We start from the raw sequence: 25,209 nt of genomic DNA, 5'->3' as shown, positions 1-25,209 counted from the left end.
ATTTTTGACTCGATAGGCGCGAAATGCAAGGTGAAAATCTTTAGAACGCCACACTTGAGGTCGATCTGCCCAAATCAAGTGCGCCTCTTGTGGTTGGCGGGGGTTGAGATGATCGCTGGGCTGGACAAGGGATTTGCGAGTCTCGACACTGTAGATCCGTCTATCGAGGGCGTTCCAGCCTTGCTCCAGTGCAGAGGCAAAACATCCATGTCGGGAAAGTAGGCAGCCCATGTCGCCGTCGTATAACGTAAGGGATGAAGGAGGGGTGGGTAGACAGGCTCGTCATACCGGTACCTGCGTTCTTCCAACTCGGGCTGGTCGGTTGAGTAGACCCTGCATGACGAAGCGAGGGGCTGAAGGGAAGCGGGAAAGTGGAATAACGTCAGATGTGACGATGAACAGGCAAAAACATGTCCAGGTGCTGGCTGGGAGCGGTTCACAGTGGGAACTATGAGCGCAACGGCTGTGCTAGGAGCGGTTAGCTTAGACCCTGCATAAGCAAAGATGAGGCTAGGCCCGCTTATATGTAGCCATGCAGAAATCACGATGATCTATGCTGTATTGGGATAAAATGACGTTTTCTGGGGCACGGTAACTTTTGTTGTCTCTGGAGCCTGGCTGCACTTCTGCAGCCTGGAGGGAAGAGGCTTGTCCCGCTTGTGTGGAATGTGTCTCGTAGTTGAGCACTTGACGTCGTTGGAGCGCCTCCGTGCTCCACGACACCAGCCGTGCCGTCGGAGATTGATACGGTATTTGCGTCATTGTGTCCCGAGGATGGACGGGGCTGTGTGCTGTGTTGACGGCATCAGTAATTGAATTCGGCATGCGATTTCACCATTGCCGCTCCATGGGAAAATACACTACAATCATGTGCCGAGTGACCTCAATTCGTGACACCATTCAGCGAACGCGGTACGCTCTTCGTCTACCGTCAATGGATAGCCACCGGACTAGTGTGTATTATGGTGGAAAGACCCCTAAACACCCTGGTTGTCGTCTTTCCAAGGACCGTCATTGGCGACATCATCAAGAAGCCACGATGCCCAGAAGGGAGACCCACGGCAAACCGGGATGTTTGTATCGACGTGGCATGATTGGCTTGGTCAGTCGTCTAAAACAAAAGTAGAAAGACCCTGTAGATCCCTCGCTTTGGGCGCCGAAGCTTGCGGATATGTGGGTGGGTCCCCTGGGCCCTTGGAGAGAGAGCCGACAATCAAGGGCCGATCTTTTGCCCTGCGCGGTGAGAAGGGTACTTGTCGTTCCGTCCGCCTAGGTTGCGCGTGCGTTGTGAGACGCCAGAAGGTATATATTTCACATCCCGCTTGCTGATTCCAAAATTCCCATCTTCATCATCTGGCTCATCGATTCACATACAAATCTTCGATCTACATTCCCCATATCTCTCCAGCTTACTTAAGCCTTTGAACATCAACACCACTACATCTCTACTAAACATCCTCTACAATGGCCGCCATGACTGAGTCTCGCCAACAAGTCTACGTCTCCGATGGCTTCTCTGAGCCCATGAGCGCTCAGCACAACTTTGCCAACCACTTTGACCTCAACGACCCGGACCGAGCCATGTCTGAGTACCAAAGGTATGTTGCGACGTTCCATGTGACTTGCAACAAGCACTGACATTCTGCTAGGATCATGCACGAGCACACCAAGCGCCAGCTCACCACTGCCACCGACTCGGCCCGCCGACGGAGTGGAGCCTCTTCATCCAACGACTCCGTCCGCTCCAACAGCTCATAATCACCGTCGTCAATAATTCTCGACGACTTTCTATTCAAGCGTCCGCGACGCCTTGTACATTAGCGATACATGGCCCAAGATTATTGCTTGGTTCCATTTCATGAGAGCGGTTGGCGTTTGGGTTTCATAGTCAGCATATGCCATTGGCATGCACGGAACGGTGTTGAACGACTTAGCGGTTATCTTTGTTTACAAACAATCAATTGTCTCATCAAGCGGACCTTCCGTCAACTACTTGCATCCTCTCGCGTGACTCCTGTGCCTGATCATTAAGTCCGGGTTATCCGTGCCACCACTCCACATACCAAAACAACAACCTGTTATAGTCTGCACACATGCTGGTTAGTCGACGCCCCATCATGCAATCAGCAATGTTCAGATTCATGTCCTCAATAGTCGCCCCCACAATCTCACCGAGCGCTAATTGTTCATCCCAGCTCTCCAACCTCCCACTACTTTTCCCAGCCCGCACGCCTTGGGTAGCAATTGCATGCAGGGTCTTAATCCCGCATGACCACGTTAAACGGTTAGAGCCACTAGTCACAACGCCGAACGGATCAGCTTCAACCAATGAATAAACGGCCGAGGACCCACTCAGAGGGGCCTGTTTCAAAATGCACTAATATCTCGCAGAATCTCATCCAGAAACCTGAAATGCGGATGTTAAAAAGGCCGTTGTAGGTCCGAGGGGATAGCCGGTGAAGCGTGGAGGAGCGGATGAAGGCGGGGCCGACTTGATCTACCGATATCGTACTTTTCCTGTTTCAAGACTCAACTACCTACACCAAAACAAGCTTGAGAAGGAAGAACGAAGAACGAAGAACGGAGTTGTGGGTTATAGTACTACAAGAACTTGCGAACAAGGTAAAGGCTCGCGCGACTTTCATACATATCCGGTGAACGAGGCGGGGCGGCGGGTTCGTCGTTTGGCCAACGCCACTTGGGCAGGATCGAGTAGGTTTCGCAATCAGATGCACCGTCATTGTATCAGTATCAACATCGCATGCTTGATACTACAATACCGAGATACTGCATGGTAAAGACACACCTTCTATTTACGTTGCTCCTCTGATCTGCAGCCTAGAGGCTGATCTCGGAACTACCTGCCGAGCCAACCTGTCCACAGCTATCACCGCACAAATTTATCGTTATAACGGCGAAAGAGAATACATGGTTGAAATGATCAGAGGATTTTGTTACGGTACGTCCTTCACAGCACGCGTAGTATGGTGATCACACTGACTTTGATAAGATACTTTGAGTGCTCGCTATATAGTGGGTCTAGACGATAATGCGACCGTAGCTGCTTTTTATGAGAGATTCTCCAATGCCCCCGAGTCGCAGGAGGTGGGCAAGACTAAAAGGGATTACCATTACAGCAACTACTGCGGTTCTCCTAACACCTGAACGACCACACAGACGCTGGATGCACCACCTGGGACAGTGAATACTCTGCATCTCTTGATGGACTGAGAGCAGGCGAGGACCATCTTACATTCTGCTCACAGCAATCAATAAGAAGCCGCCAAAAGGCCACCTCCTCTGACAGTGTTAGAACTACTGCGATCTCTGCACGTGCCACATCGTGGGAAAGATATCCCGATACCCCGCAGCCGTCTCGCCCATGTACATAAATGATCAGTCTCCCAATTAGTCCAACGATAAAGTAAGTCTATCTTAGGAGGCGAGGGTCCCAGCTTGCTTACCGCCGAAATAACATGTCAACGAGAGACATGTAAGCTTCCTCGCTGTCCTCGCTCTTCTTCCACTTCTTGCCACGGCCTATCTTGATGACGACGAAATATGCCAAGATGCCAAAAAATGTGACTCCTGCAACAGTCTCGACCGTTCTGTCCGTGTGCTACTTCCAGGATGAGTGGAGAAATTGACTAACTTTTGTAACAAAGGGCAATCCTTTCAAAGGCGCGTGTCTCCCTAGTGCTAATGGCCGAGGCTTTTACTGCGCCCTACATTTCGACGGTCAATGCTAGGAGTTTTAGTAAGAAGTCATCTGAATATTTACTCCAAGTCACTAACTTGGATACAGGCGAAGAGAACACATGTGGAAAACAGTTGCGGAAGAATTTACATCTTGCTAGATTCTACAGGTTGCTAAACTGCACGAGGCGAAGAGTCGCATGGGATTTATTGCCTTGGGCTTTCGGGCGTGTGGAAGCGGTCAACAGGTGTACTTGAGGGGATTTCGTGCAAGACGCCAGTGTAGAATTCGACTTGTCAAATCACGCATTCTACACATTCTACTATTCCATTCTCGAGAGACTCCTCTACTAACCTTGACGTCTCGGTGGTCCTGGCTTTCAGTAGGTTACGATGACTGAGTTCTATCAGGCATAATAAAAGTATTGCCAGATACGGAACCCCGGCATGTCGCGAATGCAAGCAACGTGTTTAGCTTCGTTGACTGCAGCACGCTGAATAAGCAAGTGGAAGCTCAGGCATACGCGCGTCGCGTAACTATCAGTTTACCGACAACACAGCAGCGACCGGGCCGGTATCGCATAAGAGCAATAATCTCAATGCTCTTGTTGAACACACGAAGATAAGAAACAGGAAGGCGCGAACAAGCTCTCAGCAGGTTTGGCTATTGCGAACCTTCAGGATCGCGTCAAAGCCGCACGTGTGCCGCACGTGTGCGGAGTAGCCACAATTGTTGGCCCGGTTCCCCACCAGTCATGTCATTAACATACTTCAACCTAAGGGCCCATTAACCGTCGACTATCAACTAGCACCCTTCAAATAGCTCCTGTAAAGTCTCGATTGTCTAGAAAGCTATTGCATTTCACTTGCATCGTTTGCGCACTTCCGTTCTTGCTGTGCCGTCATCATGCGTTCATCTTTTCCTCTTAGTGCGCTTATGGCGCTGGCGAGCGCTGCCCCTTACGGCCCGCAAACACCATTGAAGAACATCTTGGAGAACACGGACAAGAGTGAGAAATACACGTACCCTACGGATTTCACGAGGAACATCCTCCCGAAGCCGTTTCACAGCCACAATGATTACTGGCGCGACGTCCCATTCTATTCTGGATTGAGCCAGGGCGCCATTTCAACTGAGGCTGATGTTTGGCTGTTGAATGGCACGCTATACGTAAGTACGATGGGGTCCTCCCCTGCCTCGGAATAGGACCCATGTTCAATTGCGACACGGCTAACATTGCAAAGGTTGGACACGAGCCTGCCGCTTTGACTGACAGACGTACTCTTGAATCTCTCTACATCCAGCCTATCCTGGATACTCTGCACCGCCAGAACCCAGACACTCGCTTTGTCCAGCCAGGCGAGCAGAATGGAGTGTTCGATACGTCTAGTGGCCAGACACTTTACTTTTTTATCGATATTAAGACAGCAGTCGACGAGACTTGGCCCGCAGTGCTAGCAGCCCTGGAACCTCTACGAAGTGGTAACTGGTTGACGACCTACGATGGCAAGACTCTTCGCAAGAACCCCGTCACCGTTATTGGAACCGGCAACACCCAGCTCTCTGACGTGATCGCGTCGTCCCCACGCGATGTGTTCTTCGATGCGCCACTTGCGGAACTCAACTCTACCAAGTATGCGAGTCTCTCGGCCAACGAGGCACCAATCGCATCCACAAACTTTGCGTCATCTTTCGGCGATGTGCGCAAGCGCGAGTTCAATGACACGCAGCTGGCGACACTGAGGAGCCAACTTGATGGGGCTCATGACAAGGGAATCATGGCCAGATATTGGAACCAGCCGGCTTACCCTGTTGGAACCAGGAACGCAGTATGGAGGATCCTCTGGGATGAGGGTGTTGATCTGCTCAACGTTGATGACCTGGCGGGTGCGGCTGAATTTTGGGAGGGAACCGGCTAGATAGGATGATGCCGGTTTTAGAAGACACGTGACGATATAGAACGGCACATCAGAGCCCAAACTAAAGCCGTCTAATTATAATTCATGATATGCCCCAATAGGCCCGAAAGAACGACACACATGTCGCGTGGGTGATGCTGTTCTGTGCTCGAACATGTTCGCTTAGCATGCGGCTCTTGTGTTCCTGCAGAAGCTTATCCCTGTAACCCCAGATTACGTACACATGCCCGAGATTTTTCCAGCCCTCAGTCGTCCCAGCGATTGCGCTCTAGATTCCATCTGATATTCACTGTCGTCATCAGAGGACCCTTCTTAAACATTTTTACCACCTTCACCCGACGTCTAGCCTGTCATCTTCTTTCGTGGCTGAGCTACCAGCTGGTTGTACTCTGTCACCCACGCTCCCAGCACGCGTCTTACCCGCCACCTAATTTCAGTGACGGAAGCTACGGATGTGCGCCACTTCTCGCGACCTTCCAATCGAAGAATACTGAAGACATTTGTACGTTGGCGAGGGCGAGTGCAAGTGTACGCCTTGAAGTCTGCGACTGAGAAAGTCTTTGGGATCTCGTGGCATACGTCATAGCAAATATGTTTCCTCCGGCACAAGGCTTGCGCCTGGATATCGATGCCATCAGCCAGATTTTTGGTTCGATAAGTATCGCATGCTGGATCGGTATGTTCTTTTGATCCTGCATTACTGCGAATTCATGCAACGAGCCTGTCCTGCGTTGTTGCACGACTGAAGTCCACCTCGGCTAACTTGCGTTTCAGTGGTCTTCTCACCTCAAATCATAGAAAACTGGAAGAGAAGCTCGGCAGATGGTCTGTCGGTTGTTTTCATCGTAGTATGGCTTCTCGGAGACTTCTTCAACATCATAGGAGCGGTGCTCCAGGGTGTCCTGCCGACAATGATCATTCTTGCTGTGTACTACACACTGGCTGACATTGTCTTGCTTCTTCAATGCTTCTGGTACAAAGGCTTCACCTTACGCGATGACTACAAGAAGCCTGAATCGGACGACGATAGTAGTGTGGCCAGCGAGCAATCACCACTTCTTTCCGATCGCAGACCACAGTCAAACGGATCCCCATACAACAACAATAATGGCAATGGGATCGAAGTACAGCGACCGCGCATTTCCGATATCGACCGACGTGGGTCTGGCCACTCCCAAGGATCATTCCGCGAGCGCTTTCTGTCGATTGACGGCACACATCTCTCACCTGTCACACCGCTCCACGATGACCCCACATCGGGACGTCGGAATAGTGTGATTGCGGTCAGGCAGCAGCCCCAATCCAGCCTGCAAACGATCATCTTCAATCTTGGCACCATTGTCCTCGTATGCGCCGCCGGTGTCTTTGGCTGGTACCTCAGCGCCCGGAACTCGCCCGCCCCCAGTCCGCCTGACGAGCATGACCCCTCACCTGAATCTAGCTTGCACTTCAATTTCTGGGGTCAGGTGTCCGGATACGTTTGCGCTGTACTCTATCTTGGGTCACGTGTTCCACAGCTCCTGCTCAATTACCGCCGCAAGTCCACCGAAGGCATCAGCATGCTATTCTTTCTGTTTGCCTGTTTGGGCAACCTGACGTACGTGCTGAGTATCTTGGTATACAAGCCCAAGTGTGGCAACGGCGTTTGTCGAGACGGTGAGGGAAGGGCTGAATATGGCAAATATATCGCCGTCAATATGAGTTGGTTACTGGGCAGCTTCGGCACTCTCCTATTGGATGCAGGCGTCTTTGTCCAGTATTTCATGTACAGGAAAGACGATGAGAGCGACGAGGAGTAGCAAAAAGACATGTGAGATCCCATGGAGATAGAAGCTCCTGGCATGTTCTGCGCATCATACGCAGCGAGCATACCGTTAATCATCAGAATGTACAATACAAAAAGCGGGTTCTTGGATTTTCAAGCGCTCACTAGTCCATCGATGCCTGAGGTCTGCGTTTGCCGGTCGATCTCGATGACTCTTGCTGAGCGATGTACGCTGCGTTTGTACCGATCTCGCAGCGTTTGCTCTGGGCGGGTGGATGCCCCAGCTGGCCTCGACACTGTTATTGTAACGGCTCAATATATGAAGTTATCAAGTCTTCTCCAGTCCATACTTATTCTTCCCTCACATCGAAAAACATTCTCTTCTTTGCAACCCAAACTCATCAAATCACACTTCATCGGCATCCAAAGCTATAACCTCCATCATGGCGATACAACCCCAGTTGAAAGGTAACTTGCCCATGTCCATTTCCACAAACCACCCCACTAACACATGACAGTAATCGTTTCCGATGCGGTCGCTAGAGCAGAGCCCCTCCCCTACCCCTACCCCAAGCACTTCGACGACATTGAAGCAGCCAAGGCCTATGTCGAGAGCATTTGCAAGAAGAAGGACTTCAAGTACTCCAACGTCCTCACCTTGTCATTCCAACAGAAGGAGTACATCAAGGACAAGGTGCACTTCATCGTCGCAGCCAAGGCATTCGAACAAGGCGAGTTCTACCTGAAGAAAGCAATGGAAGACAGGAACGCGCTTCGAGGTATGTTCCCCCATGCCTATTCCTCCCCATATCATCGTCTTCACTTGGAACCCCATCCACTAACCCACCTAACAGCCTCCATCGAAGCCGACATCCACCGCATCCTCAACATCATCAAGCCCTCCGACTGGCCGCGCATCTTCCTGGACGCCCAGCTCGCAAAGCACTTTGTGTCTCGCGCCTGTGCTGCCAAGAACTTTGCATACACGGATTTCCCGGGCGTCGAAAAGGCAAAGTACATGGGTTTTGTGGATTTCAACACTGCGCGCCATGCTTTTGAAGCCGGCTTCTTCTTGACCAAGGAGCGGCCGCCCAAGGGCTGGGTGTGCAAGCCTCGTTTTGTTGCGAAGGGTGCTGAGAGGGGGATTCAGAAGCGTCTGCCTGTGACTAGGGTGGTCGCTGGTGGTGCTTTCAAAGCTGCTGCTTTTCCTCCTGCTGCTATGGTAAAGCCTGCTGGTAGTCCTGCTGCTGCCATGGTCAAAGCTGGTGGTATTTTCAGAGCTGTTGGTGGCGCTGCTCCTATGGCAAAAGCTGTGGGTATCGCTCCTGCTATGCTGAAACCCGGTGGTGGTATTACTACTATGGTGCAAGCTGGTGGCCATCCTGCTGCTGCTGGTTCATATGCGACACTACGAGGTTTGTTTCCCCTACCCCCTTCCCTCATCACAAATAGAACGATCCTGCTAACCCAAGATCACAGACGTCATTACAGCAGACGTCGCCCGTCTAACACCCCTCATCCCCACCTGGCCCCTCTACTTCACCTCTCTCAACGACGCCCGCGACCACGTCGCCAACATCTCGCACAACAACTACTTCAGTTACACGTACTGGCCTACCGTAGAACCCTGCCGCTTCCGCCTGTTCGTCAACTTCAACACCGCCAAGCGTGCGCTGCACAATGGGGCGTTTAGCCTTGTCGAGGAAGTTGGTGTGAAGGCGGCGAGGGAAGAGTGGGCTGCGGTTGTTAAAAAGAGTGACGATGCGCTGAAGAGTGGAAATCAGGAGAAGGACGAGGGCGAAGTTACCGACAACGAGGATGATGGATATGGAGATTCTGACAAGATGGAAGTTGAGATGGAGAAGGTCGAGTTCGAGGACGAACAGGAGGGCCATGTTGCTACTCCTGCCGCCGCTGTCGAGGAACCTGTCAACCTGATCGACTTTGACGACTCTGACCGCGACTCAGATGCTGCTTCTATCTCTCCGTTTGACGACTTGACAGGCCGTTTCCGAGATGTGGAGATGGACCCGTTCAAGGTGAGTAACAATGTCCTTTTCCTCGTAGATGGTGTTGTACTAACCTGATTTATCGCAGGTCTTGCTTCCGGTAGCTCACGAGGCTTTCACACTTAAGTCTGCCTCTGGCTAGGCTGGGTTGAGAAAACCATGAGAAGTTGGGAAAGAAAAGTGTTTGTATATGTGTGCATTTTCTTGCTTTGGCTCAGTGTTCACAGGATGGGTGAATGTTGAATGGGAAACACATGTTTCTACGGATGTTTTAACATGGGCTTTGGGAGTCTTGCGTGCTATCTTTATTGACTTATTTCTATCTTTGTAAACTTGTGTTGCGGGCTCGGTATGCCTGGTATACGACCATATCCACCTATTACTTCCACTCTTCAGTCAAAAGAAAGACAGGACAGTAGCTAGTTATTTACATCCCCCATTCATATCATTCATATCTCATCTCCAACCTTCTCTCACTCCACCATTCTATGCGCTGTCACTATCGCCATCGTCGCCATTAATAACAGGCTCCTTCCCCTTCGCCACGCTCTCCGTCTTCTTCACCTGCAGCTTCGCCACCTCAACCTCAATCCCCATCTCGACCTCCCTCCTCAAATTCCTATACAGCCCCAACTTAAACAACGTCTCATACCACACAAACAGGGGAGCCAAGAAAAGCGCCTGAACAAGGTTATCCAGCAAAGCCGGTTTCCGGCCTTCAAACTTGCCGTGCCCGATAAACTGCGCGATCCAGCTTACAAGGTGAACGGCGATGGCAATGCTATTCACTTTGGTCTTGTTATAGCGCTGCATCAGGCGGTTGGACAGCGCGGCCATGGACATGACGACAGGCGTGACAGTGATGCCGGCAAGGTTAGGGGAGAGGAGCAGGTACAATGTCGAGTAGGTGGCTGCGGCTAGGGTGCCGAGGTTGAGGGGGAGGTTGAGGCGCGTTAGGAGGGGGTGGGGTTTCACGGGTAAGACGGGTGTGTTTGTGCCCTGGAGGAAAGGATATTAGAGTTAGCTATGTGTGGTAGATATGGCTATGGTTATGCTGGGGATGAAACGACGTACGAAGAGGAAGCCCGTGGCTAGAAGAATAGGCACGCATGCCATGTGAATGCCGACATTGGTTGGGTCGCGGTGGTATGCGCCATACTACGTCTTACGCGTTAGCTTCGTCTCAATTCCATGGTTCACTGTAAGCAGGTCGGTACTCCGGAAGTATAGGAAATGTAGAGAGAGAGAGGAGCCATACGAAGACGAGGTTCTTTTTCAAATCAAAAACTGGCATTTTGGTACAATCTGAAAAATACTAGTACAACTAAGGTGCTTCTTGCGATAACAAAAGACGTCGGATTTTGCCAGTCGCGTTTTTGCGCAAGTCGTCACCCGGCGAAAAGCGCTTCTATAAGCGTTCGTTCGGGGGTGGAGGAGGAGAGGATGCGGGGAAAGTATCAGGCTGAGAGCGGATCCGGGGCGGGAAACAAGGCCAAGAGGTAGCAATGAAACTCTCCTTGCAGTAAAGTCACCTCCTCAATGCGGCGGCGGGAGGGATGCCGCAGCCTGTTTTTATATGCCCATCTCTTTTTTGGCTGCAGGACGGTTCTTGTTCCTGGTGGTGCTGCTTATGCATGGCATGACATGATCAACCCACCACTTGGTGGCCTCGCAACGGCTGCCGCTTACGGGGGTGCTGCTGCGGCTGGGGATTGGCAGGGCGTAGATGCCGAGGTAAGTTTGCGTGTGTGTGTCGGATGGGTAAGCGTTCCGGATACCGTTGGCATGGCGTTTGGGAGGTGCAGGTGTCATGTGAAAGAGGTGAAGGAGATGGGCACTAGAAGATGCTAGCCTTGTGATGTGCAGGTGTGGAGCAAATGACGGTTGGCGTGGTTTGTGACATGTGTAATCTGACGACGCGAGACTTGGTTATCGTGACCCCCGAAATGATATCGCAAAGTACAGAACTCACCACGCCGACTATGTCGATTATCGAAGGCGGGATGCGTAAAGCGAGGTGAGAATGAATGAGAACTTGTTACGAATAAGCCAGGCTTTCGCCAGAAACTCGTACATCTTAGTTTAGATGTTAACACTGCTGGTACTATAAGAGAACTCTCGAATCGAATGTCGCAATGATAATATAAAGACAGACAAGATTTCTCACCACAGGCCAGCAACGGGGTATAGAAGGAAAGAGCGACAACTGCCGCCACCCCAGCGCACAATATTCCTCCACATTACCGTCCAAACCAACGTCAACCATCATATTTCGATAACGACTAAACGTGCTTCTCTCCCTTTGGCGCTGCTCTAACATATGCATCCGGCTTAGGGAGGCCCTTCTTGCGGAGAATGTACGTGTTCCAAGCGTAGCTCATCTGCGCCGTAACACTCACAGCAGGGCGCTGATCGCCGAAATGGTACAGCTGGGGCTTTGCAAGACCTTCGCGCCTAAGAATATATGTCTTGAACCACCACGGCAGATTCTTCTTCAGTTGGTAGTTCATGTGCGTGCGCGTCGGCACACCGAAGACGTAGTCGAGTTCTTCGAGAGTGCGCTGCTTGGTTTCTGGCAACCACAGGAATCTAGGGCAAAGTTAGCTTTCTGTTATCCGAGCGTAAGATACTCAGCTTACATCATGGCGAGTGCGATAACGTTGAGGCCGGCGTAGAAGCCAAACACGCCTTGGGGATGCATGACCTTGAGCATGCGCGGGAGTGTGAGTGACAATACAGCAGCCCAGAAGTTGTTTGTTGCAACAGCCCATGACATGCCGACTTCACGATGCGAGAGTGGAAAGACCTCTGCTGAGTATCTGAGAAAGGTCAGCTATAAGCATCTTTCCAGCTCAACCGATACTTACGTAAACGGAACTGGCCCCATTCCTGGACTGTAAAAGGCGCCGAAGAGGTATACGAAGAAGGCGATCAATCCCAGATGCGCATCGCTGTCTTTGGGAATATAGTAGCACATACCCGCTACCAGCAGCGTCCAGAACATGTTCGGGAACGTGAACAAGAGCAGTCCGCGACGACCAAAGGTATCGATTGTCCAGACGGCCGGCCACGCGAATGCGAAGTTTACCAGTCCGAAACCAAAGGATGCGATGAGAGCTTCTTTGTTTGTTGCACCTCCCTCCTTGAAGATGGTGCTGGAGTAGAAGGCAATGATGTTGATACCGCACATCTGTTGGCCAATCATAACTATACCTGAAGCCTGCGTCGCGCGCCGGACACGAGGAATGGTGAATAGCTCGATGAAGCGCGTGAAGAAGTTTGACTTGGGGTTGATACCAGCTTCGCGGATCAGTACCTCTTCCTGCTCGAGCAAGCAGTGCGTGTAGTAGAGGTCGCGGGCAGCCTGAAGAGGCGTATTTCGCAGACGCAGGAACGATCGGTAGGCTTTGGCGTAATCCCGCTTCTTCATCAACCAGCGCGGACTCTCGGGCACGAACCAGATGCCAATGACAAGCGGCACAGCTGGGATAAACGCAGATCCAAACTGCAGACGCCAGGATATGGCACCAGAGTTCTGATCAAGTCATGTCAGTAACCGTTTTAGGCAAAGAAGGAAGTATGGGAGAGTATACCATAACAGCCAAATTAGCAACCGTACCAAGGAAGATACCGAACGCGGTCCAGATCTGCCAGGACATGACAAGACCACCACGAACGCTCGCTGGAACATTTTCGGCCGAGAAAACAGGCACAGTGACCTCCTTGAGTCCCATACCAACACCAAGAAGCACACGACAAACCGCCAGCTCACCCCACTTCTGGCTCAAGGCCATACCAAACGGCGCGAGTAGCGAGAAGATGGCCGCAATGAAAATAGTACCACGACGACCACAAAGCTCATTCATAGGATCTATTCTCATCAGCACACGGCCAAGACGTCAAACCATGCATGTCCAACTCACCAGAAATCCACGCGCAAAACAAAGCAATAGCAATATACGGACACGCATTCACAAACCCAATAATCCAACTATTCTGCTCACACGTCCCCGCCGCCTCACACAGCGGCCCCGCATCCGGAATCCCCATTGCCTGGGCAAATGTCAGATTAGCACCGTTGGAGCCCGTCTGGTCCCAGCCCTGGATGGCAGCGGCAATGGAATTGAGGATGACGGTCATGTAGAGGGTGCGCGGGAGCTTGAAGCGGTGTGTGATCTCCTCGCGTAGAGCCGTCTTGTCATCTTCGTCGAGTTCCTCGATGTCTTCGAAGAGGGCGGGGGATTGGGCGACGAGGGCGCCTTTGATGAGGAGGGGTTCGACCGAGGTGAGGTCGTGGGTTTGGGCGAAGGCGGTGACGTTTTTGAGGAGTTGGTCTTTGGTTAGGTCGACGAGGGGGTTGCGGATTCTGGGTGGAGGGTGAGTATGGTTGGTTGGTTGGTGGGTGGGTGGGATGGGGGTTGAGGGTACTTACTCTCCTTCGACGTTTGCTGTTAGGCGGGCGAGACGCTCTTTACGAGCTAGCTCGTCTTCCATGACGGAGGCTTTGCGGTCATGCTGCTCTTCCACGGTAGGCCTGAATGGGGAAAATGGTTAATATTGCACAGAAAGTAGTATACGCCCATCCCCAAGAACACTTACTCAATCTTCATCTCCTTATTCGATCCCGCCATGATGGCAACACCTTGCGCGTAGCAGCAGCCAGAAACCCGTTCAAAGTAAATCTCGTCCTTTCTTCTTTGCAGAAAAGCTCAAGCCAATACAATACACCTGAAAGGTCTAACTCTTCACATATACACTCGAAGAGAAAATCAAGGGAAAAAAAGAGAGATCAATCAAAAATCGAAACTTCGCCTCCGGGAATCGAGGCACTCACCACCCCTTATATCCCCCAACCGATCCCAACACCCTCCCCTTCCCTCCTACCCTCAAAATCTCACACTCGATTGGTCGTAACAAGCCGATCTGCATCTCTTATCACACACTCACGCAACACAGCACACCACACCACAGACATGTCATCTCACCCTTCTCACCACCACCACAACATCAACAATAAAATGCACGACAGCACGCATGCATACGCCAAGCGCCAATAACCCACACCAGCCCTAGCTAAATTCTGCAACAGCATTGTTACAACATCCTACACATGTCCATCTCGGCAGCAGCAGCCCGACGCACCACATACCCAACTTACAACACGTCGAACCGGGTGGCTTGCATATAAAAAAGCTGGCTGGCTTGTGTCTAGCAATGGGCGGTCACATGTCGGTTGTTTGCGCTGTGCTTAGGCGGCTTGGCTTTGTACCGACCGCATGCCCCATGCGGTTATGCTCCCGTGCAGAGTAAGACGCCGGTTCGGTGTTATGCTTGGGAGTGCGATGGGCAGGTAGAAGTCACGTAACGTGATTAAGACGCGTGAGCGCGTTTGAGAGGAGGCAGGGAAGGGGGTTTGAGTATCGAAATTTTAGGGGGAACGGGGGATTGGGGTGTGTTTGCGATCTTCAGTGTTTGTTGGGGTGTGGAGGTTTGGAGGCAACGCACTGGGCATGGGGGTGGGGAGATGGTACGGTACATAGGTACGGTAGCCCACCGGGGGGAATACGGGCGAAAAGGACTTATTTTGCTGACGTGATGGTGCTTGTTTAGGCATGGGGTGGTGGAAAGCTGTTGAGGATTATGGACATGGGGTTGAGACGAAGTACGTACTTACGTACGTGTTCTCATTTTTACTTTCGTGGTTTTTCTTTCTTGCAAGGGTTGAGGGGATGAGGTGGTTGTGGTGGTGTGCGTGAGGTTTCCCTTCGTACAATCGTTTCGATGCGGATACACACAAACCCGATTACACGACTTGGCTTTCCTTTGCGCTGTTGGAATCTCCGTCTGGGCGGCAACAATCAATCGAAGACAAGCGGCAAGACGAGCCAAGCTGCGGAATCCCTTGCTTATCGGTTCTAGGAAGTCGCCTTGGGTAAAGCCTGATAGAGAAACCTGTAAAATTCAGGATTGCAACGATCGTGAGTGCAGCTTTAAATCGCAACGCCACGCGTATGCAATGCCACCTACCTGCCGTACCCAGATGACCGGAATTTGATTTTCTGTCGAGCTTGACATCAGACCAACTGGGCATAACTTACTTGGCCCAGCCAGTCACCACTTCGTTCGCTCAATCACCCCAGCAGACGTAACAGTAGATAATCTCAAGTACACCTCTTGTCCATAGTACGATACCTAGCTAGATGTCAATCCATTATGTTTCTACAGCCAGAACTTACAAGTAACTGTTGAATATATATATCATTTCAAACCAGCATATCAAGACATGCAAATCCAAGATCCAAGAACCCAAGATGCGGAGACGTTGCTTTAATCGGTGTACAACAGCAAGCCCCATCTTTCCCCGCAATCTGCAACCTAACATCCCCTCCCGCCTATTCCTAGCATACCGCGCGTTCTAGCGTGGGCTAGACCCTTGGTAGAACAAGTTCTTGGAAGTCTTGGTGGTTGCAGGGCAGGGAGTGTGGATGTGCGACATGGATACTACACGCATGACACCAACGTCGCAATCACACAGCCTTGCTAGTAGGCTGGTAGCGTAGTAGGCGGGGTAAACTTGTAAGATGTTGGTACAAATGGCGCATTTTCTTTCGCACTGCGTAAACAACGAGACTGTATGATTGATATACAAAACGCTGCCTTTTCTAGGGTCAGGGATGAGAGTTATGAATAATTATACTTGGTTATCTTGCTGAGGCGTCTGCGAAAAAATAAATGCTGGAGCCGCTGGTACCGCCCGCCCACCTAGCATATACAACGTCTTCCCGCTTCTTCTTGGGTACTGCGCCGAGCGCTCATTGTGGAAAAGGATGGTCTTGGGAAGCACTTATGTGGCTTTCTCCCTCTCTGCCTCGAAATGCCATCTCTTTTCAACGTAGGACATATTCGACGATCCATCTACTCCAATCGACGGTAGACCGGTAAGAACTTGGTTGTCTCGACCATGTTATCTCACTACCCACATCAGTATACTGTCTCGGCAACAGGTATGAGACTATTCCATCTCCTTCACTATAAGTCAATATCTCTTGAGCTCAGTGCATCGCGGTTTCTTTGCCCTTCCACATATCACCACTTGTATCCGCAGATCCAGCAAACGCCTGCTGGATCGGAGGCCTGGGTTTGGCCGCAATATCGAGTTCGGCAAACTTCGGTCGCACTTGGAAGATATTGACGCGTGCGGCGTTGAATACCTGCTCTGAGGGCGGTATCGCAACGGCGAGGTTGGTGTTTTCGGTCAGACGTGTGATGAAGAACATGAAGCGACCAGTCTTTATTTGCATTTCGGCGAAGTTGGCGCTGCCAGCGGGTATGTTTGTATGTTTTCTGGTGTAAAGGTTAGCGTGTGTCTTGGGAAGAAAGTCGGGCGTGCGTACGCCATGCTTTGCTTGTGTGTCTTGAGAATGCTTGAAATGCGCTCGAAGCGGTCAGTGAAAGGATTCCCTTCTTCAGTCTGCCGCGTAACGTGCGCGACTGTAAGACAAGTCGTCCGCTCGTACAAGATCAGTTCTCTCGCATCGATAACCTCGGCCAACTGTTCTAGAAGCGCTTCAATTGTGCCCGCATTGGGTATCAAGTAGTAAATAATCTTCGTCCATGCCTTGTATAAGCTCTGGTCCCAAATGCTTGTTGCGAAGAACTCGACCGTATCCTTGAAGCCCTCGCTGGCCTCCCTGATATACTCTGCGCGCTCGTCGAACATGGCTTGCCGTAGACGTGCTTGTACGAGGTCCATTTTGTGTATGAGACAGAAGACCTTGGCACTGGGACTGCATTCGTGAAGAGCACGGATGATGTTGGAGTAGGAGACGACATCGGCTGCGAATTCGCGGGATTCGATATCGAAGACGAAGATAAGAACTGCTACGGAGCCGAAGACGTGGGTTCGCGACTGGTTGAGGTAATTCTCGACGAAGCCGTCCTGACTGCGACGAGTCAGTTTGAAGTAGCTGCGTAGGCTGGCTATTGATGGGCTCACCCTCCGCAATCCCAAAGATTCAGCATGAGGTTTCCCATGAATTTAATATTACTGTGCTCGACGTCGATGGTCGCTCCTAGGCGGCGGACATCTTTGGCTACGTAGTTGCTGAAGACGATGCTCCTCATCGACGACTTGCCCGCCCCGCTCTTGCCCATCAGCAGCACCTTGCGCTGCTTCTGGCGCTTGATGGAGTTCATCTCGACTGTGGCTCGTAGTGGAAGCTATGGAGCTGTTGGGTGGTGGGATGACGCACCGCAAGCACCCGTAGACACCAACAGCGCATGTGAGATTCTGAGCTTCGACGGGACCTCCCGGGATGCACCTACCATTCCTTGGCAGTGGGGCACTTCCGCTCTCCGCACTCTGCTGCAGCAATCATGCGACTCACCCTTGCCCACCCATGCTCACTCAGTCACCCTTGCACTTGCTATCGACAAGCTTGAACTTGGCCGTAGCGGACCCAGAAACAATTTCGCCTTCACGTTGTCCATAAGCACTCTCGGTCAAATATAAAATCCCATGACTTCGTATATGCCCAAGTGGCATCATTTATTTGTGGGGAACATGGAACATGCCATCTTCATTCAACAGGGTCCGATTCGCAACTAGCTGTTGAAATGTTACCCAAAAGTTACCTAGTAACTATCCAAGTATTACGACAAAGGAAAGAGATAGCCGAGGCCGCCAGCGCTTCACAGATAAGAAGAAAGACGTGAGCCCGGCTAATGTGACAAAGCAGAATGTATAGACAAGAAGCTGTGTGCCACCAAAATCGACCGTCAAGATCGTGCATCATAAGAATCCAATCCACTTGGCTGCAAACAGAAGGTCCTTGTTGCGGCGTGGGCCAGGGCTACCCTTAGGGAGATCGGTTACGTGCTTCCGCTGCACGAGGGTCCATATGTAAATGAAGCGAAAGAAAGGCGGAACAAAAGAAGAAAGGGGTATCTTAGAAAACAGTGCCGTCCGAGAGGATCATGATCGGCGGTTCTTTGGTGTTGGGCCGCGACACTTCGGCAATTTCTCGACCGCCCTACAGTTGCGAGTCAGTGAGCTTCTAATGAATCGTCGTGGAGTGCCGACTTACCTTCCAACTACCGGCCTCGAGCATTTGCGCCAGACTGAGTTTCTCCGACCCGCTCAAGCGGAGTAATTGATTTACGTCAACCAAAAGGTCGTCGAGGAGGCCCACGGTGACAGCGCGCCACTCGACAATTACGTCGTCGTCGGCAGTGAACATGGGGACGACTTCCATGCTCGGTTGTCCTTTTTGTTCGGCATTGCGTTGATATTGTGCGAGGCCACGTTTTGCGTCTTCGGGTTTGAGTGTCAAGAGGCCTACGTCGATGAAGAGTCCACCGTTTCGGTATTCTGGAAGGCCAGTGAGGAGTTCGGCACCGGCAAAGTGAACGTGGAGTAGCCTAGTCATTGGGACCATGAGTGAGTATGTCATCCATTGAGTGAGTTTGTGGAAGGGAACAATGTTCTCCCATGGATGTGTTGGATGCGATGGCATGACAGAACACGGCCATGCGTCCCCCATAGGTACGCCGTCAATTTGAGTTCTTGATGCTGGCCAAATGGGGGTTAGGCTTTCCATGAGGGTATTCCAGAGTGTGGGAACAGGAATGATTGGGACGGATGAAGCTTGTGTGGTCGGATGCGAGAGGAGGTAGTCTGGTTGTGTTAGTAAGAATTAAGGGGACAGTGCATTGATGCGCATACCAAGCATGTTTCCGGGCCGCGCTTCTAGGCCAAAGACCTCTGTATTTTGGAGTGCTTCTGCGAGACGGAGTAACAGACATGTGCGACCTTCGAGGCCGTCAATTGGGTTCGTTGGAGTGACTTGCAGGCCTCGCGCTACTGTTGTGACATCCAGCTTCTTCAGCCCCGCACTGTCGACCTGGAAGGGTTCCCGTGGGTCGCTGCTGAAGGCGCCGGCCTTGAACATTTCCAGACTGGCTACGGCAAGACCCTCGCTGCGGCGGTAGATTTTGCCGGACTCCTTGCTCTTGTATTGCCATTTGGTCCCCGCGCCAGCGTCAAGGAGAACCGAAACCAAGAAAAGGTCGAGGAGGCGGCGCGTGCGCTCTTGGTTATCCACCGTAGATGGCCATGACGCCATGAGCTGGTCGATGCGCGGCCGGCCACCGACGTCAAAGTGCTGCCACCGGCCGTGGGGAGGGATTGAGGCGTAGTCGGGCGCATAGTCGCGCTGAAGAAGTGTTAATGACTTGGATGCGGTCGCGCGACACAACATCTTCTCTTACCTTGATTATCGACACTACGAAGCTGGCGACATCGCCAAACTTGGACATGTCTACGGTAAAGTGCTTGAGCTGATTCTTCTTTGCCTTTTCCAGCACGAGCTTGGAGCGCTCGCGCACGGCGTAGATGCTGCGCAAGTAGCCGGCGGGGTCCAGCGTTGGGTCTGGGGCCTTTGGCAGAGGCACATCTGGAAAGCTCGTGGGGCGGGATCCGTTTGGCGTGGGTCCAGGAGAGCGCAAGGAGCCATTGGAGCTGTTTGGCTGGCTACCGTTGGGTGAAACCTGGGGCTTTGAGCCCTTGCGACTGAAGAGACGCATACTGGTGGCAGCGGCGACGGACGACTCTAGATACTGGCAGAAGGCGCGTTTCGGGCGAGGTTCGCTGGAGAAGGGAATTAGGAAGGCACGTCCGCTCGGGCAGGCTGCTTCAGTCCTGCAGAGGCGGATGGTTCGTTGCGGCGAGTGTGAGCGCCTGTGCAGAAACGGTACCGGGAGATCCCTGGACAAACTCGCTGCGAGCAACTTACGCTGCTGGTGGCGGGCCCTGTGTGCGGAATGCAGAAGAGACGCTCACGTGAGCTGCAAGCAACCTGTGGTTGAGCGGACGGGAGGTGTTGAGGAAAGGAGCGGTCCGCGAGGTTGGAGCTGTCGCGACAGAGGGGGCGAACGCGTCGTTGCTGGTTGCATATAGTAATGTATCTTTCGCAGCATAGGACTGGAGACGGAGACGACCCCTGGCTCTTCCGCGTCAATGGACGGCACGACATGGACAGTGCTAGTGGGGCAGCAATAAAGTAAAGCCTGTACCGACATATCCAAGTGCACAGTGACATGCGCTTCTCCAAGCGCGCACCAGCGGCGACGTCGTGCTGCAAGCCTCTTTGCCTAGTTACTTACGTCTCCTGAAATGACAGAACTACGACATGGTTGGACAATCACTCACCATACTGGCCAATTCCAATTCCAATTCCAATTCCATTTCCATTTCCATTTCCATTTCCATTTCCATTTCCATTTCTCACTTCCTAGGCTAGCGACGGCTCGTAGTTGTGTGCACTGGGTGCAAACTCGCAGCAAGACCGCTAAGAGTGCCTAGACGAATCCACAAAGCTCGAGTCATCAGCCCATCGCTTACATCGGGGTCGCGGGATGCACGAGTCTGATACCGTGGCCGCGGGTTTTACGGCTCGGCAAATCCACCATGTTATCTGAGCACCCACTGTGGTCTGTCCTCTCCCGTCCAGGCACGAGCTGGCTGCTGTGCAGCTGCCAGCTGCCTAATCAAACCGTCCCGTTAGCAGAGTTTAGCACCATCTGCTATTACACAGAGGTCTAACCTTGGCGGCGGCGGCAGAGCAACCACGCTTCTCCGGACGAGAGCCGTCCATGACATAGGGCTCGCGGCTTCGGGTGCCGTGCCGTCCACGAGTAATGTTAATTACGTCCCTTCGGCCCGAGTCAGATTGTGAGCCCACCGAGCCGAATTGTGTCGATTCGAAGAGACGGCTGGCAAACCAAGGCTTGCAATGCTGGCTCAGGGGTCGCACAGTCGGGACAGTCCGCTCGTGCAAGGACGTGTGCTGTGACTGTGCAGTCTCCATCTCCGCGGTCGCGGTGCGAATCAATTCTTGGACCTGGCAGGGCTATAAATGTGCCCGGCGCTCAACACCTCGTTGGAGGCAAACCCCCGCGTGTTTACCAAGCACTGCATACGACACGGTCGTAAGCTCGGAGCCACCGCTCGCTCTCATGCAGCTGCAGGGTACCGAAGCAAGCATCCGCTCCAGGGACACACGACGAGTGGCTGCAAGTGCGCGGCCTTGTCCGTATGTGCGGGGAGCTGCAAGCTTGTACGGAGCTCCGTCACTCTATCTGCGACTTATACTGCATGTCGGCAGAGCAGTTATCGACATTTGTTTTTGTGCAAGAGCCACCGTATATGTTATTTCACGACATCAGATGGAATTGTGCTAGTCGGACACTACCACTTTACCCGTGTATATGTGACGGCATATACGAATGGCGCATACTGGTGGCATGGGTACTACGACGACGACGGGCGCTAGCTCCCTGCATATGTCACGTGGTGAGGCGGTGCAGCGGTTGTGGCTTGTATCTGTGGCTTATACCTGTGGCGCGATGCCGGCAAGCGCGACTGACATCTGGCAAAGCGGTCAATACGACCGAGTGGACGTTTGATGTACCCAACGCGCAATGATATGACAGTAGCTGCATCCTCCTCGCAACCCCTGACACACTATCTGGATCACAATGGATGACCTAGCTGGCCTCGACTGGTCGCAGCCCGCCAAAAAGACAGCCAACACCCCCGCGGCCTTACCACCATTCCGCCAGAGCCCCACGCCTCAGCTCTCTGGACGCTCCACGCCGCTCTCTACGCTATCTATCCAGCAATCAGGCGCGGGGACGAGCTCCAGTAGTACTCAGCCTTTCAAGCCGCTCTCGAAACCAGCGACGCCCGCAAATGACAGCTTCGCTGCCCTCGTGTCCTCCAACAAGCCCAAAGCGTCAGCAAACAATCTCTCACTTCAGGAACGACAAAAGCAGATACAGGAGGAGAAGGCAAGGGAAGAGGCGGAGAGAAGGAAGCAATGGGATACCACCTTCGGAGGTGCCGATTCTAAGCATTGGGATACATTAGGCGGCGGGGGTACCGCTATCGCACCTGAGCCAGCAATTGTTGCGCCGCGTCCATCGAACAACCCATTTACGAACCTGGGCCTCTCCAAAACCATCAACAAGCCATTCGCAGGTCTCGACACTAGCTCACGGCGTCCCGAAGTCAACTCACCCAATGAGGCTGATCTCCTCGCAGCCTTCAACTCAGCAGCGCCTGTAGACAGCTCGAGTTACTTCCCAAAACCGTCGCAAACGAGCGGCCGAAGCACGCCGGCATATAGCGCGAATGTCTCCCGCGGCAATACCCCGCTACCACAACCCTCTTCCAACAACAATGCGCTTCTGGACGATGATGATGACATGTTTGGTCTCAAGCAAATGTCACAAAAGGCTACTGCGCCCGCACCACCACCTCCGACCAACGAGGCCGATGATGATATACTAGGGTTACTAGGGAAGCCTGTGTCTGAGTTTCAGCAGAGGGAGGAGCCTACACCAGTGGCTGAGGAGGAGCCAGAGTCTCGACGACGACCGGAGCCAGGCCCCCAAAACGCCCATGACAAGGCTGTTGCTGAACTGGTAGATATGGGCTTCCCAGCTGAAAAGTCTGCGATTGCGCTCGCTACAACGGACTCAGGACTAGATGTTCAGGCCGCAGTGGGGTGGCTGTTGAACCAAGCACACGCCGAAGCCAAACAGAAGACACAGTCGCGGAGTCAGGACAGGACACTTGATGATCCCGAAGAATTCGACGACCGCCCTCGACGGGGAAGCAGCAGAACTAATGCGCGAGAATCTTCAAGAGAATCTCGTGCCGCGAGACCAGCGTGGATGAAAGACGACGATGCGCGAAGCCGGTCTGGCCAACGTAGGAACGAAGGCCAATCACAAGAGAAGGATGTAACACAGATGGCTTCTGAGATTGGTAACAACCTCTTCAAATCTGCAAACTCGCTATGGAAGACCGGTCGCAAGCAAGTACAAAAGGCAATGGCCGACTTCCAGCACGAGGGTGACTCCAACATGCCCAAGTGGATGCGAGATGCTCAAGCTGCAGAAGCCGCCCCTCGTTCAAGTAGACAGCAAAGGGCTGAGCAGTCAGCTACGGATGAAGCTATGATGCTGGAAGCTGGAGCTCGTCCTACCAAACCATCTCGAACGAGCGACATGCGCCAACAGGCTGAACCGCTACCCGTGCGACAACGGAGAGAGGAAGAAGTCGGACGAAACGGCCGCCCAGACCGCATGTCATCGCAATCGCCATCACAACGACAACAACCCCAGAGTTTGGACAAGCGACCAGCCACGCGACTGACACGCCAGGAAGTAGAAGAACAAACCCCTCAAGCATATGTGAGCCCAGCACGCCGTAAGAAGACTACACCGCAGCCGCAACCACAGGTGGATCTTTTTGCTCCAGAACCGACTCCACCAAAGCAATCTACCCAGTCTAACAACCCCTTTCTTCAAGCTACCTCAGCCCCGAAAGCTCGAACTCCAGCTCGTACACCAAGTCCACCAAGACCCAAAGCACCACCACGACGGGTTCCTCCGGTATCATCCTCCGCTCTCAGTTCATCTTCAGCTGACCGGCAAAGAGGATCAGAAGCGTTCAAGCGTGGAGACTACTCGGCTGCCCATGCTGCCTACTCTTCTGCTCTCAGTCCTCTTCCACAGTCACATCCCGTGACCATTATCGTGCTCTGCAACCGCGCAGTCACAAACATCAAAGTTGGTGACCCGAAAGCCGCTATCGCCGATGCAGATGCAGCATTAGCCATCATTGGCGTGTCACGCGGAGAGGGTGAGAAGATTGCCACGGGCGGCGTTGAAGGCGAAAAGGACATGAAGGAATTCTACGGCAAAGCCCTCATGCGCAAAGCCGAAGCCCTCGAAAACATGGAGAAGTGGGCAGAAGCACACGCCGTATGGAAAGAAGCAGTACAAAATGGTGTCGGTGGCGCGATCTCTATCTCAGGCCGCAACCGCTGTGAGAAAGCCGCAAGCGGTGGCAGCAACTCCTCCGCCGCAGCACCAAAACGTCCACCACCAGTCCGCAAGCCCGCTCCTCCCAAGGTCTCGGCCCTGTCTGATCTAGGTGGTGGAAGCAGCCTTGCAAACGACTCCGAGGCAGTCAAACGAATGAAGGCTGCCAACGCCGCTGCCGAACGAGCAGACGATGAGAAGTTTGCTCTCACTGACCAGGTTGACGCCAAGCTCATTGCGTGGAAGGGTACAAAGGCTGATAACCTGCGTGCCTTGCTCGGTAGCTTGGACAAGGTACTCTGGGAGGACGCCGGGTGGAAGAAGGTCAACATGGGAGATTTGGTCATGCCGAACAAGGTCAAGATTATCTACATGAAGGCTATTGCCAAGGTGCATCCTGATAAGGTACGTTTGTTCTTTTTTTTCTTCGGTTCTTGTTGTCGGTTGTAATATCATCAAGTCGATGGATATGGCTAACGATGTGTGTTACAGATATCCCAGGCAGCAACGACGGAGCAGAAGATGATTAGTGCAGCTGTCTTTGCGACGCTGAATGAGGCATGGGATAAGTTCAAGGCGGATAATAACTTGTAGTTGTAGCGGTCACTCGTAACTGATGAAACCTCCTCGTCTCTCTGTCAACATCAAGCTGAACGTCATGTGAAAGAATTTATGATAGTTGTTCGATTACCCCTTTCTCTTTCTACATGGACGTCCTCGTCTATTAACCAGCGCCTCTAACCTTGCACACCATACTTCCTCACCCCTTCGAATCAACTGCATCTACCACCCGTCTTACTTCCTCCATCAACTTAATCTCCGCCCATCCCCATCTTTCACACCCTCCCAAGCAGAACCAACACCGGTATCCCGAACACATGTAACAAAACTGAAACACACAAAACTGACTTCCGCATCTTAACACAC

The 25,209-nt window shown here is 52.4% G+C and overlaps 10 protein-coding genes across 10 annotated transcripts; 5 read left to right on the top strand and 5 right to left on the bottom strand.

Annotated features, from left to right (window-relative positions):
- Window positions 1-1,464: 1,464 nt before the first annotated feature.
- On the top strand, window positions 1,465-1,758 carry PtrM4_132740 (Mucin domain containing protein; the record flags this gene model as incomplete). Its single annotated transcript, XM_001941273.2, has 2 exons — window positions 1,465-1,598; window positions 1,650-1,758. 2 exons carry the CDS (start codon window positions 1,465-1,467, stop codon window positions 1,756-1,758), a joined length of 243 nt encoding a protein of 80 aa, XP_001941308.1.
- Window positions 1,759-4,603: 2,845 nt separating this feature from the next.
- Window positions 4,604-5,616, top strand: PtrM4_132730 (uncharacterized protein; the record flags this gene model as incomplete). Its single annotated transcript, XM_001941272.2, has 2 exons — window positions 4,604-4,867; window positions 4,942-5,616. The coding sequence occupies 2 exons, from the start codon at window positions 4,604-4,606 to the stop codon at window positions 5,614-5,616; spliced, it is 939 nt and encodes a 312-aa protein (XP_001941307.1).
- Window positions 5,617-6,207: 591 nt separating this feature from the next.
- Window positions 6,208-7,415, top strand: PtrM4_132720 (PQ loop repeat protein; the record flags this gene model as incomplete). Its single annotated transcript, XM_001941271.1, has 2 exons — window positions 6,208-6,292; window positions 6,391-7,415. The coding sequence occupies 2 exons, from the start codon at window positions 6,208-6,210 to the stop codon at window positions 7,413-7,415; spliced, it is 1,110 nt and encodes a 369-aa protein (XP_001941306.1).
- Window positions 7,416-7,824: 409 nt separating this feature from the next.
- Window positions 7,825-8,440, top strand: PtrM4_132710 (RNA-capsid multi-domain protein; the record flags this gene model as incomplete). The annotated part of the gene is made up of 4 exons (XM_066109092.1): window positions 7,825-7,849; window positions 7,900-8,160; window positions 8,236-8,343; window positions 8,391-8,440. The coding sequence occupies 4 exons, from the start codon at window positions 7,825-7,827 to the stop codon at window positions 8,438-8,440; spliced, it is 444 nt and encodes a 147-aa protein (XP_065961084.1).
- Window positions 8,441-9,876: 1,436 nt separating this feature from the next.
- On the bottom strand, window positions 9,877-10,684 carry PtrM4_132700 (uncharacterized protein; the record flags this gene model as incomplete). Its single annotated transcript, XM_001941269.2, has 3 exons — window positions 9,877-10,389; window positions 10,465-10,548; window positions 10,649-10,684. 3 exons carry the CDS (start codon window positions 10,682-10,684, stop codon window positions 9,877-9,879), a joined length of 633 nt encoding a protein of 210 aa, XP_001941304.1.
- A 988-nt stretch (window positions 10,685-11,672) lies between these two features.
- Window positions 11,673-13,530, bottom strand: PtrM4_132690 (uncharacterized protein; the record flags this gene model as incomplete). The annotated part of the gene is made up of 5 exons (XM_066109091.1): window positions 11,673-11,979; window positions 12,030-12,209; window positions 12,258-12,925; window positions 12,984-13,261; window positions 13,314-13,530. 5 exons carry the CDS (start codon window positions 13,528-13,530, stop codon window positions 11,673-11,675), a joined length of 1,650 nt encoding a protein of 549 aa, XP_065961083.1.
- Window positions 13,531-13,818: 288 nt separating this feature from the next.
- Window positions 13,819-14,021, bottom strand: PtrM4_132680 (uncharacterized protein; the record flags this gene model as incomplete). The annotated part of the gene is made up of 2 exons (XM_066109090.1): window positions 13,819-13,924; window positions 13,990-14,021. 2 exons carry the CDS (start codon window positions 14,019-14,021, stop codon window positions 13,819-13,821), a joined length of 138 nt encoding a protein of 45 aa, XP_065961082.1.
- Window positions 14,022-16,442: 2,421 nt separating this feature from the next.
- PtrM4_132670 (GTPase SAR1 and related small G protein) lies at window positions 16,443-17,586 on the bottom strand (the record flags this gene model as incomplete). Its single annotated transcript, XM_001941267.1, has 3 exons — window positions 16,443-16,734; window positions 16,785-17,333; window positions 17,387-17,586. The coding sequence occupies 3 exons, from the start codon at window positions 17,584-17,586 to the stop codon at window positions 16,443-16,445; spliced, it is 1,041 nt and encodes a 346-aa protein (XP_001941302.1).
- A 752-nt stretch (window positions 17,587-18,338) lies between these two features.
- PtrM4_132660 (DUF1688 domain containing protein) lies at window positions 18,339-19,974 on the bottom strand (the record flags this gene model as incomplete). The annotated part of the gene is made up of 4 exons (XM_001941266.1): window positions 18,339-18,422; window positions 18,477-19,066; window positions 19,115-19,604; window positions 19,660-19,974. 4 exons carry the CDS (start codon window positions 19,972-19,974, stop codon window positions 18,339-18,341), a joined length of 1,479 nt encoding a protein of 492 aa, XP_001941301.1.
- A 1,953-nt stretch (window positions 19,975-21,927) lies between these two features.
- Window positions 21,928-24,876, top strand: PtrM4_132650 (UBA-TS-N domain containing protein; the record flags this gene model as incomplete). The annotated part of the gene is made up of 2 exons (XM_066109089.1): window positions 21,928-24,687; window positions 24,775-24,876. The coding sequence occupies 2 exons, from the start codon at window positions 21,928-21,930 to the stop codon at window positions 24,874-24,876; spliced, it is 2,862 nt and encodes a 953-aa protein (XP_065961081.1).
- Between the last annotated feature and the right edge of the window lie 333 nt (window positions 24,877-25,209).

The sequence above is a fragment of the Pyrenophora tritici-repentis genome, chromosome 7 (assembly GCF_003171515.1).
Source record: "Pyrenophora tritici-repentis strain M4 chromosome 7, whole genome shotgun sequence".
NCBI lineage: Eukaryota > Fungi > Ascomycota > Dothideomycetes > Pleosporales > Pleosporaceae > Pyrenophora > Pyrenophora tritici-repentis.
This window is presented reverse-complemented; position numbering and strand designations above follow the sequence as displayed.